This window comes from Paramisgurnus dabryanus, chromosome 3, assembly GCF_030506205.2.
Source record: "Paramisgurnus dabryanus chromosome 3, PD_genome_1.1, whole genome shotgun sequence".
In the NCBI taxonomy this organism is placed as follows: domain Eukaryota; kingdom Metazoa; phylum Chordata; class Actinopteri; order Cypriniformes; family Cobitidae; genus Paramisgurnus; species Paramisgurnus dabryanus.
In genome coordinates this window covers 17143290-17164988 of record NC_133339.1, presented here as the reverse complement: position 1 = coordinate 17164988, position 21699 = coordinate 17143290, and the positions used below count along the sequence as shown (strand labels likewise).

At 39.0% G+C, this 21699-nt stretch overlaps 3 protein-coding genes across 5 annotated transcripts; 2 read left to right on the top strand and 1 right to left on the bottom strand.

Annotated features, from left to right (window-relative positions):
• Positions 1 to 2261: 2261 nt before the first annotated feature.
• mgp (matrix Gla protein) lies at positions 2262 to 17409 on the bottom strand. 3 transcript variants are annotated; one of them, XM_065278503.1, is made up of 5 exons: positions 17288 to 17409; positions 3320 to 3388; positions 3186 to 3215; positions 2854 to 2935; positions 2262 to 2735 (listed from the first exon to the last, which is right to left on the bottom strand). In XM_065278503.1, the coding sequence occupies exons 2-5, from the start codon at positions 3378 to 3380 to the stop codon at positions 2570 to 2572; spliced, it is 339 nt and encodes a 112-aa protein (XP_065134575.1). In that variant the 5' UTR covers positions 3381 to 3388; positions 17288 to 17409; the 3' UTR covers positions 2262 to 2569. The 3 variants fall into 3 exon arrangements, with proteins under 3 accessions (XP_065134575.1, XP_065134572.1, XP_065134573.1); XM_065278500.2 differs by lacking the exon at positions 17288 to 17409 and adding an exon at positions 3603 to 3708; XM_065278501.2 differs by lacking the exon at positions 17288 to 17409 and adding an exon at positions 3603 to 3672 and having other exon boundaries at positions 3320 to 3385.
• Positions 17316 to 18238, top strand: pde6hb (phosphodiesterase 6H, cGMP-specific, cone, gamma, paralog b). Its single transcript, XM_065278504.1, has 3 exons — positions 17316 to 17461; positions 17538 to 17578; positions 17662 to 18238. Exons 1-3 carry the CDS (start codon positions 17316 to 17318, stop codon positions 17736 to 17738), a joined length of 264 nt encoding a protein of 87 aa, XP_065134576.1. The 3' UTR covers positions 17739 to 18238.
• A 22-nt stretch (positions 18239 to 18260) lies between these two features.
• LOC135769120 (G-protein coupled receptor family C group 5 member B) lies at positions 18261 to 21557 on the top strand. The gene is made up of 4 exons (XM_065278494.1): positions 18261 to 18557; positions 19797 to 20840; positions 21004 to 21038; positions 21136 to 21557. Exons 2-4 carry the CDS (start codon positions 19871 to 19873, stop codon positions 21226 to 21228), a joined length of 1098 nt encoding a protein of 365 aa, XP_065134566.1. The 5' UTR covers positions 18261 to 18557; positions 19797 to 19870; the 3' UTR covers positions 21229 to 21557.
• The last annotated feature ends 142 nt before the right edge of the window (positions 21558 to 21699 follow it).

Below are 21699 nucleotides of genomic sequence, written 5' to 3'. Positions count from 1 at the left end.
GGACAGAAAAGGAGAGGAGGAGAGAAGAGGAGTTACTTTGGCTCTGTCCGTCTCTCACAGACTCACGTTCTTAAACAGCATCATTGTTATTTTCCAGTCTATGTTGTGCACAGTTAAAGTGTAAGGGCGCAATGCAGTGCAAAGTGCAACACAAGTGTTTTTTGCTGTAGTAGTTTCAACTCAGACCAACTTGAGTCTCTTGGACATTAATGAGGATCAATTATGAGACATTAGAAACATAAAGAGCTGCTTCACCTGTAGCCTAGTGCTTTACCCTGCTGAACAAAACAGCATACCAGCAAGACCAGCATATGTTGTGTTTTGTTGCTGGTATGCTGGTGAACACCAGCTAAACCAGCATAATTCCCATCAGGGGCGCCGTAAAGGGGGGAAAAGTTAGGACGATTCTAAGGGCCCATGAACTTTTGAGGGCCCCAGCCAAGGACTGTGCCGCAAACGCAACCCCCTTAAGCTGAGCCCTCTTAGCTCCGCCCCCGTCTTTACTCTGCGTGTTAGCGCCGTCTTCAATCCACGGTCTCACAGTGCGCGTGAACTTCAGAAGAGAACAAGGTGTGTGTATTTACTGCTATTTCCTATGATATCTGCATATGTGCACTTCCTTACTATAAATGCAGTTTACACAATGTGACGCTGGAGCAATACAATGCAGTTTTCTTTCCACTGTAAAGTCTTCGCTCTGTTCACCTCAGTTTAAAAATAAAAAAGGTGATTTACGTTCCCTGTTTTGTGTTATGATTCTAACGCGAAGTCAGCCCTTATAAGCTGTTTTATTTAACGTAGCCCGTATTAATTAACATAAACTAGAAATGCGATCGGTTAAACACTCCAATGTTTTGTAACGCAATATGCCAAGGAAGGATTTTTATGCAGTCTTAAATCGAGTTGGTTGTGATAAAACTGAAACGCAACTAAGGCTAAACTAGTCCAGTTATGTATATTAAAGCTTCTCACCTTGCAACAGATTTAAGAAATCAATGGAAATCTATGTTGTAATCTGCTATAGTTGTCATTCATTTCATTTTAGAGTCCCGTTGATTAAAAACAGTCTGAAGAATCATTTAATAACAGTATAGCTGTTTTCTCAAGTTCACAGTTTCAATGATCTGTCGTTATTTTTGCTTTACTGAAGCTGCTGGTGTGTGAAACTTGTTCTTTACCTTATAAATAATGCTAATAATTATAATACAGGCTTTGGTCAAGCATTTTTGACCCAGTCTTATTTGAGGCATAAGGTAACTGTATAGAAAAGATGCATTGTTGTTGTTCGCCATTTTTAAATGTTATAATGTTATTGATGTGTGTAACAGCTGAAGTATACAGTATGTCACTGAGACTGCCTGTGAAAATCAGACTAAAGTCTCAAATCTTATTGTGAAATAAAAAGCATCACAGTTTAATTTCAAGCATTCATTCCACTATGATTTCAATCACTGACATGACATTACTCAGTCAATATTAAAGATATCAAGTTTATATTTTCACAAAATGTTCTTTACATTATGTAGGATGATTTTAAAACAGTAAATCACAAAGAAATACTTCAGCTGGGTTTTCACAGGCATGGTCACATTTATCTTTAATCTTTAAGAACGTTGCATTTTCTCTGATTATTCGATTAATGTACTGTATTTTTCAATTAAATTTACATTGCACAATAAATTATCTTAGCTGCAGACATTGTAGGTGTCTATAAATACTGATAATTGTGGTCATAACAATAGCAAAATAAATAGTTCTGTATTATTAAATTACAGACAAAGATTTTGAATAGCTACAGTAGGTTGGATTGGATGTTTGGTGTGAAATGGGTATGGTGGGGGCCTGACCCCCTATTCTTTCATAGGGCCCAAAATTGCTAGCGGCGCCCCTGATTCCCATGCTGGTCCATGCTGGTTTGATGTTGTTTTTTCAGCAGGGTAAACAAATGCAAATTTTGCATCTATTTTTTTAAAGTTTTTTTTTAAATGCTACCACATGGATTTATTGTATCTGATGACTTACCGGTGGATATGGTGAGAAGAGAACCGTTTAGACTACGTGCGCCATGCGCTTTAGCCCATAGATCATTTAACCCATCCAGTGAGTAGTGCCCCCCCCCCCCCACACACACACACACACAAACACACTGCAGCACCCAGGAAACAATTTGTGTTAAGGTGCTTTGCTCAAGAGCACTTCAGTCACAGCATGCCACCCATCAGACTCGAACCGGCAAATAATAAGAATGATCAAATGCAAAAGAAGGTGCAATACTTTAATTGTGTTAAAAAGTTTTATACTAACAACAACTGCTATTCAAAACAGCAAAAATCATATTACCTGTAACAAAGAGACAGTGTGACCACTGAACTTATGTCAAAACAAATACAGATTAATCAACTCATGAATAACTGCTATTAAACATTAAAATGAAAGGCAGAAGTAAGTAAATATGTGGATTGACTGGGAATTTAATGAGGAAGCACATGTAAATAGCAACACAGAAGAAATGATGTAAATAAGATGAACTAATATGTAAATGTGTTATCTGTCAATTTGAAGGCAGGACTCAGTATGGACGCAGGTTAGGGTAACTCTGCCGGTGGTTAGTGTTGGGTTGCGGACCACCGAAATATCTTCGATAGGCCAGCTGAAAACCGTAGCGATGAGCTAACAGTCGACAGGGTGAATAATCTTCACAAATCTCTGCCCTGCGCTCAGATGGGGATTTTACTCTAAATAACACAAATAGAAAGAAATACAAATAAAAAGTTACTTTAATTTATTCACACAAAATGTATACAAGTGTTTCATTAATAACTATTCAAAATGAGCTGATTCGTGTGTGTCTACCTCCTGTAGATGTACGGGTTGTACATTCTGTCTTGTGGGCCACTCATGAAAGCATTCGCTCGATACGGATTCAAAAACACATCTGTATAAAACATATTTTAAAACTCTTTTCATATAATCAAACAGATAAAGTTCTTAACAACACATAATAAACATTCATCTTGAATTGAATTTTAGCCAGATATCAAACAGAAGTTCAGATGTGTGGCCTTCAGTTGTGTATAAATTCACAGTAGTGTGAAATACAAACACAGATGTGTTAAATATGATGTGTTCAGAAGAAATTGCTGCAGTTTCTAAAGTTCAAGCCAAAACAAATCAAGACTTCTTACCCTCAAATGACTCACGGCTCTCTTGAGAATCTAGAACAGACAAAATTCTGTTATAGTGTGTGAAAGTGTGTGAAAGTGTGCGTGTGTGTGTGTGCGGGTGCCAGATTGCAGTCTGTGTAAAGGTTGATACTAACCATAGCACGCACAGAGAAGTAGAGAAGCCCACAGTAACAAAGAGCGAAGAATGAAACGCATGACGACTGCTAGAAACAAATACACACAAACACAGTGATGAAAGTGTTTATACAGACACACAAACACAGTGATGAAAGTGTTTATACACACCAACACACACACATTATTTTCTAAACACACATTATTTTCTTTATGTAGATTAGTAAAAGTTATTAGTTACATTAAGATGATTATAATGAGAATAAGAATGAATTATAGCAGATACATTTCTTTGTGACGTACCTGAAGAGCTGAATTTGTATACCGATCTTCTGCAGAAAGTTTCTGATGTTTGATGTTTTTCACAAATCACAAGCCCTTATAAGTCTTTCGACAAATCCCAACCCACCGCATCCCACCCACCCTCTCTCTCTCTCTCTCTCTCTCTCTCTCTCTCTCTCTCTCTCTCTCTCTCTCTCTCTCTCTCTCTCTCTCTCTCTCTCTCTGATATAAACTGCGATTTGCAGTCAGATTACAGGATAGCTGTGAAACTCTGGGATGGGTTAGTGTTCTTGTCACAGTTTAAATATTAAATGTTCTAAAGTGAAAGTCACATAATGACCAATACATGGTAAACTATACTCGGCCTCTGAATTTAACCCTAACCCAGTGATTAGTGAACCCACAGGGGACAGGTGCTGTTAAAGCTGCTGTCGGCAACTCTGGAGGATTGAGCAGTTTCCAAATGTTTACAATTTCATGTCCCTCCCCCACTACCATCGAGCAACCTCCCTTCTCGAGCTCGTCCTCGTCAGCGCGTGTGCACCAGTATTATTGTGATGGCATACTTAGCAAGAATACTTAGATTACTTACATAACACTCTGAAACACAATCAATGGTTGATAAAGCACAATTACCTGTTGAGAAGAAATGTGACAAGCTCTGCATCCAGCTTGAACCCTTTAAAATCTCATAGATTCCTCCACCTTTCAAATGCTGATCCGACATTGATCCTAGTTTTATTACGGTCACGATCGCTTTCTATCTTTGTTTCCTTCTTTTCATTGGTTGTTTTCCTAGCTCTGGTTGTTATCCGAGGAATCGGAAGTTATTAGTGAAAGTTCTCTTCGCCATTACGCTGCATTTAATCTAACACGCTTGTGAATGCACGTGATATTGTAACGCGCGTAAGGGAGGATCTGTGGTGCGTGCAGGTACTGTGATTGACAGGCAGATTTTACACAGCCCTGTGCTGATTGGACCAAATGAACCGGGAGCGGTGGATTTTTGCTAAACATATAACAGGCTCTAGGTGGAGCTAGAAGTGCGTTTTTTTTTTCTGTTGTTCCATCAGAGCATAGTGTTGGTTTCAGTGAATATGGTAAAAAAATATGATAAAATAGTTGCCGACCGCAGCTTTAAGAACCCTCAGGTTACAAGCCCAACTCTCTAACCATTAGGCCACAACTGCCTCAATTGTCTTCAGTAGTGTTATTATGACAATGTTTTGTACGACTGTGACAGATTTTTACAAATGAGACACACACCCCATAAGAGAGAGAATGAGTGTGTGTGCATGTGTGTGTGTTTTTCTTTGACCAAATGGAAATACTGAGTTTAGTCTTCCATCACCAGATCCTGTCTGACATACTGTCTGTCTCTCTCATTTGACCGTCTGTCTGCCTGACTGTCTCAGTGTCTGCACCTATTTGTTACTTAAATATTTTCCTCATGTTTTTAGCATAACAGAGAACATGTTTCTCTCAAAAACCCCAAACATATTGTACAAATACTGTTCAAAGCAAAACAACCTTAACCCATACTTGCAATGTGACCTCTGAATCCAGTGACTGAGTCATTAAGGGTCAGACGATATGACAGTTCAGTCTTTGCAAGGTTCAGCTGGAAATGTCACTCGGGTTTGCTGAGATGCAAGTAGAAACCATGGGATTGTCAGGCTGAAACGGCAAAGTGGAGTTAAGCCTGGGGCGGTAACCGTATTACCGCCATACCGCGGTCAAGTGACCCATGCCGCGGGTCTAAGCTCCTCACCGTCATAACCGCGAAAAAAAAAAAACTTGAAACATTGGCCTGCTCTTGTGTGTATATGTGGGGATGTTATACACACAGCTTGTTAACAACCGCAACTTGTTAACTGAACATTAACTGATATGATTTTAATATTAAATTGTCATTGAGTAGAATTAAAGGTGACATTGTCTGTGACTCGTTTAAAGCAATACAAACATTTTATCTAATTTGAACGTGCAAACAACCGCAACAGATCAACAACAGAATCAGGTTTCATACATTATCAAATTTTCACGCAACATATAGCACGCGATCAGTCCGAGGATAAATATCCAAAGAGCTTAGATTGTCTCTTTTTCATCTAGCCTACAACAGTGGCCATTTCTAAAGCAGGACACATTTCAAAAAGTTTTGCTTTTGCGTCTTCTTTCTCTGTTTGTGGAAAAAGACAGATGTTTAGGTAAGGGTCGAGGACAGAAGCGTTCTGTCCGAGCATGGGAGACAGATGCGGACTGCTCGGGCGCGCGCGAGACAGACGGACCATCATGTCATCTTGCGCACACACACGCGTCTCCGTGCAGCTTCCCAGCTATAATCAAGCACGGACACATATGCAGTACAAGTGATTTCTAATGGTTATTATACCAGACCTTCAGGGCAGCAATAATTTGCATTATTTAGAGGCTATTCACAAATTAAGGAAAGAAAAGTGGCAAAATGTCTGTAGGCACGTGTGGACATGCACAATGCGTTAACATTTTTTTAACTGATAATATTAATTGTTCAAGTTGTTGAATGTTGAAATTGAAGAAATGTGGAAGGAAATAATATTCACTTTACATGTTCCTTAAGTAATTTGTGCGTGTTTTGTATTAAAGATAAATAAATCATGCATGTTATTTAACTCGTCTTGTCTTGGGTGTCATCCGCATAGCATTAGTAAGAAAAGCCATGTTTCCACATAAAAGAACCCAGGGATGTCATATATATATCGAAAAGAGCAGTGGTCCAAGCACGGAGCCTTGAGGTGCCCCGGTATTGAGAGTGAGGAGTCACGTGCCGATTTGGGCGGGGTCTGCGCCGGTCGGCCATGATGGTAGGTGACGCTATCAGTTGCCAGGGGCAACTTCACAGAGACGCGACTTCCAGAGCTCTTTTAATTTATTATTTCGGCAGGACAGAGACGATCACAAATACGATAAAGAAAATGATTAAAGCAATTAAAAAAATAAGGCGAAAGAAAACAGACCTTACAGGAACAAGCTCACAAACAGCATTGTACTGGCAAAGGTAACTTACGTTTCTTCACTTGCGTTTATTGTTATGTAACTAAGTTACATTGCATTTAGCAGACACTTCTTGACCAAAATGACAAAAGTAATTAACTGCGACGGTTTCTAAACACTAGGTTGTAACGAGATGTTCAATATATACAAACGTTTCCAACACTTTACTTGAAAGAGTGTGTATAAGACTGACATAAAACATTCATAATTATTTATGACATGACACATATAAGGTAAATACAAAGGAGGTTTTATGCATGTTTATGACAACTGTTATTAAGTGTCATTCGTTCAATTATGACATTTTTAATGCAAATATGTCTTTGTTATGCATAATGGGGTCTCCATTTCGGTAACCTAAAAACTGTATTCCACTGTTCCAATGTTTTCCATATGTATCGTGTGAGGTGCTGGAGCAGTTTTTAACGCAGCAGTTACTGCCAGGCATTGTAAAACAGTGTAGAATTGCGGAAAAACCTCATCTACTACCGAGCTAAAAACACACGTAAACAATCATGTTCTGCCGCCGGAATCCTGCCAACATGGCGGAAAGGGGGAGGAGCTCTGTATCATGACGACAACTCCTCACTCTCAATTGAAACTTTGGGGTTCGGAGACTTCACCTCTCAAGGATACCCTAAATGACCTACAGCGGGGAAAATAATTATTTGACATATCAGCATTTTTAACAGTAAAGGAAATTTCTAAGTGGGCTAGGAGTGATTCTGGCCCATTCTTCCACACAAATGGTCTTAATCTTGAAGGTTCCTTGGGCCTCTTTTATAAACTTTGATATTCAGTTCTCTCCATAGATTTTCTTCAAAAACTTGATTTTCTTTCTTTGAAACTTGTTCATGTTTTGATTTATTATTATTATTATTATATTGATTTATTTTTTACTGTGGTTTGTGGGTATGGGGGACATGTTGAGCATTTTTTTGTATATTTGTAATGTGTCTGTTTTGTAAGGTTGTTGTGTTTTGTGTTGTATTATTCTGTTTTTGGGACCCCCTTGAAAATGAGGTGTTACATCTGAAGGGGGTATCCTTTCAATTAATTCAAATGAAGATGAAACTGTAGTGGTAAAGGTCAAAGGGGGAGTTTATCTGAGTCTCTGGCAAGATGCGCGTTCATCTGTCTGCAGATTAAACTGTAGATTTAAAACTTAAAAAAAATAAACAAATCACCAGTAATTTACTGTTCAACGCAAGATGCCTGTTATGTTTTTACCTAGGACTGAAGAAAATTATCTGCATCTGTAAAAAACAAAGACGAATTACAACTCTGAATTTGCCATATAAGATCCGGCGCACACCGATACCGGTTCAGAAGAAGTTTATAAAGTTGCAGGCCCAGAACAAAGTGTTTCAAGTGCAACAGTGCTGAGAAATTAAAGATTTGTGTTGGATCATCGTCCATGTATTAAAGAAGCGATCACTCGAGTCACGCTGGTATCTCTACAGTTGGTGAGTCAACTTGTTTGCTACATAACGTTTACATAAAAAATAACGTTTACATACAAAACACAAAAAAAGTAACCATGGTTTTATAAAATTAGTCATAGCATGCTAACATTACATTTTGTCAAATATCACATCACCTGAATTCTAATGTAAATATGTAAATTAAAAAGTGATCCAGTAAAAACACTTTGTACTATATCTGTTGATACTGAACTATCCAACCAATCAGGAATTCCACACATTGGCATTATAAAACAGACAACACTCTTGATATACAGTTTTCAAAGATGGACACAGACAGGCCTACTCGGTTTTAAATCGTCTGGCACTGGCATTTATCCACTAAGGGGCGCTGCAGCTGAACTGATAGAAGGATCTCACCACCACAGTAACAATTTAAAGGGATAGTTCACCCAAAAATGAAAGTTCTCTCATTTACTAACCATCATTTTGTTACAAACCTTTGAGGAATGTTTGTAACCATTGTGGTATTCTATAGTATTCTTTTTTCCTATTATGAAACTGAATGGGGATCACAAACGGTTTGTTTACAAACATTCCTCAAAATATCTTCCTGACCGTTAGTAAATGATGAGAGAATGATCATTTCGGGGTGAACTATCCCTTTAATCACAGCACACCTAAAGCCAAATATCTACAGCCAGCAGTCAAAGCACAGTACACTAAAGTCACTAAAGTGTGTGGGTCATCATCCTGAAAGGCCCTTCAGATGTTTTGGGTCTAAACTCGGAAGCTCATGGCTCTTAGGACGACACAGAGAGTCATTCAGTGATGCTTCCCAACAATACATTAAAATCACACTGTGTTCCAGGGTCGGACTGGGAACAAAATTCGGCCATGGCAATTTTTCTTGTGGGACGTCCCACCACTGGACCGATGACACCCCCCCACACACTCCACACACAAGCCCATCGATACCAAAATCGCCCCTCTAACCCAATGCTTTGATTTATTGAACATTTATATTAATTCACAGTATAGTTAAAATTCAACCACCTCAAACTCTCTTTGCTATGAACAAAGCTGACACTGTTTGTCGAAGCACCACAAAAACACTTTACTATTTTTGCACTGTTATATGAAGCAATACTTGTGTAGATGATCCCTTTTATCAAACTCTATTGAATACAATAATATGTAAAGTATATTAATGATAGACAGTGCAGGTCTATAGATTATAAATAGGTCTATAGATTATAAATGTGACCGGTGTTATAATGGTTTATGTAGCTTTCTTCACTTTATATTAGATAGAGCAGAAGCAGTAAAAGTGCCTCTCTTTCTATTTCTCTCTTGCAGATTAAAAGATTACCATCTCTTATATCTAAAATGTTTGCTCAGAAAGCAAAGATGGTTAATTAATAATATTTAGAAAAATACAAGAAAGAAAGTGCATTGTGACTTTCAAAACAAGAGCCAGTTGTTATAGCCATAGAAACCAGAGCCACGCTTGAGACTGCACATGCGCTTTAACGCATTAGCACCGACTGACTCTGATCACGGCTGGTCGATCAGACCCAGGACCCGAAGTAGCATAATTAAACTGGGACCGACCCAGACCCAACTGCCCCTTTAAAACATAGACCCGGAACTGTACGGGTCCTCTGTGAAGACCTCTAATGCAAACAACTCTGCTCAAGTTCAGAAACATGGACACAACGTGACACTGAGCTTGCCTCGGCTCGAGAAACAGAGAGCACGCGAACACATACCGAACTCGTTGGAAGAGACACGTGCTCGAACTCAAATGTCATTATCAAATCGTGTCATTATCACGGAAGAACAAAAAAAGTTATGCCAGATATATTTGGGCGGTTGTTAATATACCTGGGCGACTTTTTCTCGCGGATCTTCTCAGCTCCCCTTTTCTTCTTTTTGGAGCCTCTGTTGTCCACAATGATTTTTCTTAAGTGCAAGGCTAAATGATGCACTATCATAACTGTGTATTTCCCCATAAACCTAGCGGCTGCTTGGACAAATCCATTTGAGGGGTGGGGCATGGGGGCGCGATCGTAACACACACTGAATCTGTCATGAAGAAGCCGAAAATATTTACCTATCACCCGCCCCCCAAGCCAAATGCAACTGCATTTATACATGACGGGCCGAAAATAAATAACTTATCTCGGAGGCCACCGGCCCACATGTCGACCGACCCACCGGGCATTTGCCCGGTTGTACAGATTACCAGTCCGAGCCTGCTGTGTTCTGTATTTATTCATATGTAGGTATAAAAAGTGTTTACCCCATGACAACCGTCTTGTTAAGGTCATTGTTTAATCATTGTTCTATAGATGCAAATCAATATGCCAAGAAACAAATTTAAGATGGTGTCAAACACTGATAAAAGGTGGCTGTATAAAGCCCACAAATGGCTGGATCCACAGGAAGCCATTTTCGAAAAACATTTAATTCCTGTAGAATTAACATCTGAAACCTCTCTCAAAGAATTCACATCTACCCCCGAGAAAAACCAACCCATAATGTGGGGACAGAAGAGTCGCACCCTACCGCACTTTCTCGTCCCCCTCTCCTCAGCTCTTATATACTGATACTGTATATGTATATGAACATTTTACATGAAAAAAATTATCTAAAAATGGTCTTGTTTGGTCCCATTTGAAATGTTTCAACACAAGTGACATATTGGGCACACACAGATGACAACATAATTCAAGGTTAATTTGTAAAAATAAAATAAGTAAACCTCACCTAATGTTGGAAGACACCTCCTACCTTAGACATGTTGACCAGTCACCCACTGTATGTATATTAGGCAACAACCCTGGGTTTACAAGAACCAATCAGTATCAAAGTTATATCATTGTCACAATGCTTTGTTCCCTATGGATATTTAAGGAAAATGGTAAAAGACTCAGGAGGGATTTTCTATATGCAGAAAGGAACCCCCATGATGCTGTGTTGGTATTTTTATTTTATTTTGAGGAATCTGTAGCCAGATCTTCATCTCCTTACTAAGTATGCACTGGTTTTCCGTTTGATTGTTTCGTATTTGAATTGGAATGTAAATTGGCTTCTGACTTATGTTTTTCCTACCTGGTTAATAAATTGTTACGTTTGGATTTATTCTGCCTTACTCTGTATTATTGAATACAAGTAAATTGAGGTATCATTTGTTACCGCAAATCTACGACTAGGATTACGTAGGTGAATTGTCTGCCATTTTTTGTTTTAGTTATTTGGTCTGACGATGAACCCCTTACTCTTAATAGAGTTAAGTTTGGCGTATCGTCTGCCTTTTCAGTTGATGTGGTCTGACAAACCACTTAATCTTAATTACAGGGTTAAGCATTTGCGCATCAACTGCCCGTAATTACTTGGTTGACTCTTCTTACCAGGGTTAAATCTTGGCGTATCTACTGTCGTTAATTATGAGGTCTAACTAGACCCTTAACTAGTTGTTTGTGATCGTGCAAGGATTCTAAGCGACAATTGAGATTCATTTGAACGAGTCAAAATAATAATCAGTCAAAAAGAATGATCAAACGTTTATCCAAATCCCACAATTATATCTATTGATTCATATTACGAACAACGAGATTTATCTTTTGGAGTCAGATAAAACTACCTTAACTGCGTATAGTTAAAATGTCATTGGTATGCACCGAAAAAGACAGAACGTGAGGACCCTTCACCATGCCGGTGGGTTTCCGCCGTTGGGCCAGACGGATGGATATATATATTATGATTTTTCCCTTACACAATGGTTACTAGACTTTCACTAGATTTCTTTTAAGGGAAATGAATAGTGGACACAGAGCCAAATTTCGGTCATCACATTTGCTTGTTCACAGTGTAAAAAACATCATGTTAGCACAGATTAAACAGATGAAATAAAAAGATGAAAGTACATAATCAGTGAGAAATAAATACACATAACTTGTAAGCTGAACTATTAAATGCAATACAATCAGTTTTTTTTCAGATCCCAAAGCAATTTTCAAATGAGGAAACATTATATTGACCTTTATGGGTCACTCTATGTAAATCAAAGAGATGACTGATACACCTTTCTGATCCTTTATGTACTATCACTTGTGACTTTATGTGTCAAATGGTTTCAATTATGAAAATATTTCATGAACGTGCATTTGATGTCTTTACCGTAAGAGCGTGATGTGACTGACAGATGGGTCAGGAGGAAACATCAGAAGTAATCTCAAATAAAATCACATCAGTCATTTGCATAAAATTCGAATGTACTTTTCACCGTTTTGCATTGTTTCAAGGCAGCTTTACAGTAAAAAACAGGAAAAAAAGAAATCATTGAAAACAGGGGAAATTATGAAATACATAAAATACATGATATTCGTGCACATCTTTCATTAGATCGACACTAAAAATAAACAATTATAGTATTCTAATCAGACAGTTACATTTATTGTGACATTAAAGTCTGTGTAAAGTCATTTCAGAGAAGTGTTTGTAAACGCATTATAAATGTATTGCTGAAACACGTCACAAAAACTGTGAACTATGTAGCACTGAATTGTGGAGTTATGCCGTTAAACCGTTTTTCTCCATTTTTGTGTTCAGGTCTATTTGGGCGGAGCTAAAACACAATCATGAGCATCCATTCAGATTGTAGTTGTATTTGAAAGTTGAGATGGCATCTGTCCAGAAAGTGGGCGTGGTTTCAGTGCAGACAGTGGACACGCCCCCACCGCTTGAGAACAGACAATGCTGCCTAAATAATCCAGATTTTGATAACTTATTTTATTTACTTGGAATTCTTTTTATCATTCAAATTTGGCTGGGTGGTTAATAACACATTTATCTGTAGTGTGACAAACTGAAAACATATTTAATATCTGACTTTCCACAGACTTCTAACAAGTATGTGTGACTTAAAGGGTTAGTAAACGAAAGTGTTGTCATTATTTATTTAATTACCCTGATGTCCTTCAAAATCCACTTGGCTTTCTGTGTTCTTTTTAAGTTTTAGGTGGACACAAACAAACACCAGGAACCATGCTGTACATTTTCAAGCTTCCTAAAAAACTTTTCCGTTTCAGAATGGGAGCTGAGGTTTTATTCGGTAAACTTAGAGTTTCTTACGGTCTCCTCACGATTTTTAAATGGGTAGAGGTGTTTAAATATCTTGTTAGTTTATTCAGTAAATTCATTCATTCATTCATTGGGCACATTTTCATTATGTACACTGTAAAAAAGTTTTTTGCTGTCTTTAAATTACATTTAAATTTGCCAGTGCGAGTCATTTTAACTTACTATTTTACACTAAAATTTGCACTCAAAATTTTAAACATTAAATTGCAATGACTGGTAAAGCCAATTTAATATACTAAAGTGATTGTGTACTAAATTGTCCGTTTGTAGAGGATCCTGTAGATGATGGTTTCATTCTTTTGTAGACAGTTATAGGGTTAGGTTGAGACCACAAGTGGATTTTTGTCATATCTCTGTGCATTTATTTGAGCAGTATCATTTTTCTTTGCTGTTATTTTAGATATTTTTCAATACTAATCCTTACGTGACTAATATCAGCCATTGTGGCCGAGCTCTTACATCTGAACAGCTGGTTTACATTTCTTATTAATGGTTTTTAGCCGGTGTAGTGAGGAGGTTAGGTTAGGTTAGGTTAGGTTAGGGCTGTGCACCGTGCAGATGTATTTTTGGTGACTGTTCAAATACCAGCTTGACAAACTTTAGTTTAATTAATATCAAACTTTTAAGAGCAATGTCTGTGGTAACTGTGGTATGTAAGGAATAATTGATGACAAGCCATTAAATTATTTGAAAATAATTCACATGAAGCGGAGAAATGTACATTCAATCGGATGAAAGCATTCAAAAGCCCTGCGGTATAAGAGGAATAATTGACTCAGGTACTTTGCATTGTACAACATTACCACCTTGGTTGTGCATTTCTTATTAATTATTCAATGGCCTGTCGTCAATTATTCCTTACGTCCAGTATCTGGACCTCTTCTTCATATGCTGTTGTTTTTGATTTCCCGTGCTTGCTTAATTCATTTTTCAAGCACTTATCTGCGCTACAGAAGGACACTACATCTCTGCTCAGATGATGATGATGATGATGATGATGATCTGCCCCACCTAAATGTATAGTCAGGAGCAGCTACTGCATTGATGGGTTAAACAAAATGATTCACTAAATTTGACAGATAATATACAATGAATGCTAAACCAACTCAAATCCCTATACTCAAGAGGAAGGTTTTGAGACATTTAGTTTGATAGAAATAATTACAGAAAGGGTTTAGAAACAGCAGCTTGTTTCTTGTAAAAAAAGACTCTTTGTCTACACAGATGTAGTTCTTCACCTTCATTCAAATTCATCACAGCAGTATTAAACAGAATCAATGAGCCTCATTCACTAAGCGTGCGTATGCACAAATTTGTTCATTAAATGTGGGTACGGACATTTTAACGTACAAATCATGATTCAACAAAAACTTTCATACTAAAATATATAACACAGATATATATTATAGGGTTATTTTTCCTTGTTCATGATTATTAAACACGTGTGGTCTAAGTTGTTCTTACGTTTTTGCATACATTTAAAATAAATTTTAGTAAGAAAGTTTTTGTCGAATCATAATTTCTAAGTTAAAACGTCTGTACGCACATTTTACGAACAAATTTGTGCGTACCCATGCTTAGTGAATGAGACCCATTGAATCTTTATCTTAGAAATCAATGATCTTGCAGACTGTAAACTCACAGATGAACGGTACGCAGACCAGAAAGATGTTCAGAGTTTTACAGAAATCAATTCAGCAGGTTCAGCTTTCTAAAATAGACTATAAGCTTTGAGCTTTTTAGTCAAGCGTCAGGTCAGGGCTTGTGTACCTCTGCTGCGGTGTTAAGAATGTTATGTGAAGTGTACGTCATGTTTTCCTGAGACGTCAAGCCCCGTTTGGTCTCATCCAATTACCCACAATCCCCCTCTTCTTCTCTCACAGAGTCTCATGTATGCCATCTAAAAGCTTTAAAGCAGATTACACTGAAAAACCCTCACCAGCTTTCCATGTTTCTAGATTCTTCTGTCATGAAGATCAACTCTTCTGAAACTATGAGTGAAATAATACAATAATCTACAAAACACTGACTGAGCTTTCAGAACAAATATATTACCCTACACAAGTGTTTATGCAGGTTACCAACAATTCAAAGAAAGTTAATCAATTAACTAAACTGAGGAGAAACCAACATACACACGTGCACACGCATGCACACAGACGCCATGTCAGGGTTTCCCGCAGCACTTTTAAGTTCGGGCGGCCCACCTAAGCTGGGATACCTTAACAAGGGCGTCCAAAAAAAAATTTGCTGCACAAAAGGCCGTCAAGTGCATCTCGGAAAATAGCGTGGACGCGCTTTACACTGCGAGCGGGCACGCGCCACATGGCCGAAATGAGAGAAAGACATGGTCGGTCAATGTCTGGAGGATAACTAGCCTGTTGATAAAACATTTAATTCATTAATAATCTAGTATGTGTTCATTTTCCGTCATAGTTTCTTCAAAATTGAGTTTTATTTGAGTGTTTTAAATAAAAATATTTTCATCATGACGCGTACCACCTGCACAAACCCTACCACCTTTTCTGCGGGAAACCCTGCATGTAGTATGTTTATTGAAACCTTCAGTTTACAGGGACACTTCTTATGTTTATAGCATAATAAACAGGTCATTATACACTATTCAAATGCCCGTAAACCACATACCAGCACACACACACACAGAGACACACAAACACACAGACACATGCAGACAAGCACACATGCACACATACAGACACTGGAGAAAGAGCTACAGGCTGCAGGCAGAGTTTCAGCTGTTCAAACGCTCTTTAACACAAACACCCAAAAACAATCTTTCAAGTAAAATAACCATCATCTCCACTGATGAGAATATATAATGTGACAGTGCCACCAGCTATTGTCACAGATTATAAATGCTATATAGAGTTGTATATATATGGTGTTAGAAGCTGATTGCAGTCTGTCTGCGTCCATCAAGTGCATTATGAACTCACGCCAGGGGTTTGGTTATCTAAAATTCAGTACAAACAACTGAAAAGATTAAAAGAGATATAAAACTGTGAGCTATTATTAGAAGCTCTTTTACACATGTACACGCATGTTTTGTGTGTTAATGCTCGTATATATGGACAGAAATATTTGAGTGTCGCATTGTTTTAAAATGAACATGCAGTAATGTAAACAGGGCCTTAATGTCAAATATTCATGATCATAAAGTCAGTGTAATCAGAATGAAGTAAAATAAGGCTACCAACCAACAAAACTACACTTTATAATTTAATGTTTGTTTTATGTATTTTCTGTGGGGGGCACAAAGAGGATAAACCCTACTCAAGGGTGGGCTTAATAAACACTGTCTTAACTAAAAATATTCAAATACAAGATTAGTTTTCAAGAGGAATGAGTTTTCTGTGTTGAAGTTATTGACATCAGCTCTGTGTTTAGTGAGGCGCATCATGCTCTCACATGTTCAGGAAACAAGACACACACACCCTTAATAAACCCTAAAGAGCATTAAATCAATTAGTGTGTGATGGGAGGAGTCGATCTTTGACCTTTAGTGAGACTATAAAAGAACACAAGAGAGAGAGACGGCACACAATTCACACACACAGAGAGAGAGAGAGACGCCACCCGCCGATCATAAACGCAGGTAAAGATCATCATCCCCTAGTCTTATTTCTGATTATACCAGATTTGTGTGAGATTAGTAGTACTGAATATCAGAATGTTTGTTTTTAATGAATTTATGATGATGTGCACTTCAACTTGATTATATGTAGCATCTTGTACTTTATCATAAATATCATCTGAATGAGAGAAAGACTTTTAGAGAGAGAGAGAGAGAAAGAGTTTATCTCTGCTGCAGGTGCTCAATAATATCGACTGGATAAAGAAAATCTTACATTTGTCCTGTGTATGCGATGAAGAGCAAGAGTAGTGTCATCATCATCATCATTATCTATATGAGAGTTTGATGTGGATTATTATGATGGTGTGAGATTGTAATGTGTTTAAATCAAATATCTCTCACACATACACACAAATAGAGTCATGTAATGAGATGAAGCCATGTGCAGTGGATTGTGAGTGACAGATTAATCCCATAATCCCAGATTACTGAGTCTCTCTCACCTGCTTCAGCTCTCAGGAGAGCACAGACATGAACTCTGCTCCTCCAGCAGGAAGCGCTCTGGCCACGCCAGCAAGCACAGCGGGACCCACCACGCCCAAGAAAGGACCTCCAAAATTCAAGCAAAGACAGACGCGCACATTTAAGAGCAAGGCCCCTAAACCTGGACAGAAAGGGTACAGACACAAACACACATTATTATATAAGACTACAGAAAGTTGCGGTGGCTTAACGTGATTCTCTTTCTTTCAGGTTTGGCGATGATATTCCTGGTATGGAAGGACTCGGCACAGGTGAGCATTTAATGAAACGCTTTACATTACAGATTGTTTTTACACTGCGGTTTCTTAACAGCTGTCCTCTCATCCTGTGACAGATTTCACTGTTGTGTGCCCATGGGAGGCGTTTGGAGACATGGAGCTCAGCGACTTGGCCAAATATGGCATTATCTAAAGTCCGCCAATTTCCCCATGTCCCCGCCCCTTTACTTTATGTTGTCATGTGATTATGATGTGTGATGGTATTGGATTGATACAACAAAGAACATTGTGTCTATATTAATACTGGTATTGTTATTATTATATAATATTTTATATTTTGTATATGTTGAAATAAGACGACAACCTTTTTACAACCCTCCCCACATCCTGTCTATCAATCAACAAATCAAAACATCGTCATCGAGACCGAGACCTGATCCTAGTCGTTACAGCGACATGTTGTTTCTAATGGCAACCCTTACTGTATGACATCACTTCCTTTCCACACAGGAAACACATTTATATTATTAAATGTGTCATTTGCAATTACTGGAGTCGATCAAAGTAGATTTTTTCTGTAACTCTGTTGACTTTATTGTAAATGACTAACAGAATGATTGATGAATGTGATTATCATGTTTCACAACTACAGACCGTGAATAAACACTGAATTAATGCTATTAAACATTTACATTATTAACATATTGACTTGAACGTTACAGTGATCTGTGCTGATGTGTTAGAGAAAGATCAAAACTCTCTGCTGGTGTAAAAAACACTTAGATTTGGATTCACAAGTAAATCTAATCATCCCGTCAGAAGTTTATAAAAACAGCTAAAGGTTTCAAACATCTCAACAGCACACACACACACACTGAGAGAGAGAGAGAGAGAGAGCGCAGAAAGCTTATCTTCTCCACCTACCTGACAGACAGACAGACAGACAGATAGACGAGTAGGAGGAGGTGATATTGTTGGCTGTGTGGATGATGGACAAAGATTCTGGCTACAGGTGAGACAATTTAATTTCAATAAACTCTTAATAGAGGATTAAATATCAGATGAACTTTATATAATAAATGAATGATATCTAATGACAGTCGGGTCACGATGTTGTCATGTTTGTGTTTGACATGTGTCGTCAGAAATGTTTGTAATTCACTGTTAGTTTTGCCTTAATGCTCAAGAACAAAACTAGTCTGGACAAAATGAATCACAAGCAGGTGTCAGATAAATGAATCAAAAGAGTCTTCAGTTGTGTTTAGATGATAAATGAACTGAGATACACACACACGAGCAAAGAAAAGATTTTAAACAACATAGACCAGTAAAGACTTTTAATACTAGTGACTGCAGACAGACAAATGCAAATGTGAAGCAGGAAAGAGATAAATCCAGTCAGATAACATCAGAATTAAAACCGTGAAGAGGAAACCATCCAAAATATCATCACAGTTCATCAGTAAAGCTTTACAGACCTGCTGCAGACCACAGAAGTTTCCTCCTTCATGTCATTGACTTAAAGAGGAATCCCTGCTGAAAGAAACAATAGAAGCCATGACAGATATTCTAATAGATTAATATACCATTATCAAGTGTGTGTGTGCGTGCGTGCGTGCGTGCGTGCGTGTGTACATTTAAAACCATTAACAAGTCTTACTGTAGTGTGTTTGGGTTTTATCTGCTGTTAGAAACACCTCTGTGAATTAATCTCAGGTGTCCTGTCAGAGACAGCAACAGCACAGTAAATGTAATGTTATTTGACCCTCAAGAGAGATTACAGAATGGCAAATAATCTGTACACGATGGCAGATAAAAACTGAGTTCAGATCCAGACTCAATGGACACAAACTCACTATAGAGACGGACCGATGACTGCTACAGGAGGAGAGGTGGTGTCCACACTGTCACCAAACCAAATCCAGACAGAGCTGCACTCTCAGTACACAGATCTTCTACCAAAAAATAAACTGCAAGACATTTGAAAGTCTATCAAACAATGAGAAACTGATCTTTCTGTAAGAGGAAAACAATAACTGATGTGTGTTAGCAGCACAATATGAGAAAGTCCATCTGACCTGACCTAATGTCTTTATTACATACTTCCTTCATGTATATTACCCTGTTATCTCTCTCTCTCTCTCTCTCTCTCTCTCTCACACACACACACATGCGCACATTAATGTCATCTTTCTCACAGTCTCTTGCACAAAGATTTAAATCAGACTCAATTGAACTCTATTTTGTGTAGGTCACTGTGAATTTGGCCAAAGTGAATTTGGAGCTGCCAATCAAACGGACACAACCTCTTCAACGACCCTCTCAATGGACGCAGAGGTCAGAGTTCAGAGACCAAACGGCTCCAGGCCCGCGGGCTGCCGCTCGGATCTGCAGAAGATTTACTGGCATCTGTGCGACACCTGGGGCATCGCGGTCCAGGCCGCCACCGCTTTAGGCTTCGTGATTTGTGTGGTGACGACATTGGGCCTGCTGGTGAGGTGGAGGCACGTGTCCCGTGAGCCCGGGCGAAGAGCGGCCCTCCTGCTGTTCCTGCTGGCCACGGCAGGCGTGTTCGCCTTACCCTTCTCTTTTGTCATCTCCCTGTCTGCAGAGACGTGCCCAATACGGGTGTTTCTGTTTGGGATGTCATTTGCCATAGCGTTCGGCGCTCTGGTCGCTCGCGGTCTCGCCCTGCTGGACGTGGGGCTGGCGCTCGGGTGGAGGGAGGTGGGAGTGATCCTGGCACTGGCGCTGGTGCAGGCGATTATTGCAGCGGAGTGGCTGCTGGTTGTTTTGGTGCGGGACGACAGGCCGTGTGCGTTTTCGCAGCCGGAGTTTGCCATGCTGCAGCTTTACGTGATGGTGCTGATGGGCGCGGCGCTGGTGGTGGCACTGCGCTTCCTCAGAGCTGCGTACGTCACCTACAGCTACAGTCACACGGCGAAGATGCGTCGACACGCCAAATTGCAAGCCGGGCTGCTGGTGCTCACGCTGTTGTTGAGTGTGTGCGTTTGGGTCACCTGGATCACTCTGCTCACATACGGTAACCTCGTGACGGGTCACAGGCCGGACTGGGACGACCCCGTGATCGGCGTAGCGTTGGCTGTTAACGGCTGGGTATTACTGCTCGGACATGGCTTCGCTCAGGTCCGCTTCCTGTGCCAGCGAGAAGGATGTGCTAAAAATCCACCGCTGGACTTCACGGGGTGGACGAGCTCCACGACAGAACCGGCAGCCGAGCCGAAACCGGGTACAGACAACAGTCGCTTCCAGCTTGATGTAGATGAAAGAAGAGGTGAGAACAAAAGCAATCTATTTAAATGTATAATATATTACACTTTATTGGGAAAAATGGTGACATTCGGAATAAGACAACTGCAAATGACAACTAAAACAAATCATAAATAGCTACAGAATATCAAAGCATGTAGGTAAAAGGTCACATCTCTCTGTTACAGATCAAGCAATGGAATTATTTGGAATCCCCATGAAAGTGAGTAGGAAATGTCCAATCACAACCTTTAAGAGCGGGTGGATTGATGATGTCACGGTCATGTGACTGAACCCTAACTGTGTGTTTTATGTTTCAGGAAATCAATGCTGAGAAAAATTATAGGATCCCACGACCTACAGCTACCAACATCAACCAACCATATGATCATTATTATGAACACAGAGCTTGAGGACACACACCACTATACACATACACGCACGTACACACACCTACACACCTACACACATACAGACCTACAGCCACACACACGCACACACACGCACACACACGCACGCACACACGCACGCACGCACGCACGCACGCACGCACACACACACACAGATGAAGATTACAGAGATACAGTACAAATATACATCATAGTTCAATAAAATCCTCCGAACTCTAATAATTGAGGATTAATTTTCTAAAAAAAAAATACATTTTAAACATTTAACAACTTAACATTTTATTGTTACTTAAAATGTGGTGAAACGTACTGTCAGTAAGATAATCTAAAGCTTTAATGATACTTAAAACACTGTAATGAAATGTTTGCCCTTTTCTTCATTTCTCTTTTATTTAATAAATTATATTACTTGAGTTTGTGTGATATTATTGTTTATGCTGTAATGCAGAACACACACACACACACACACACACA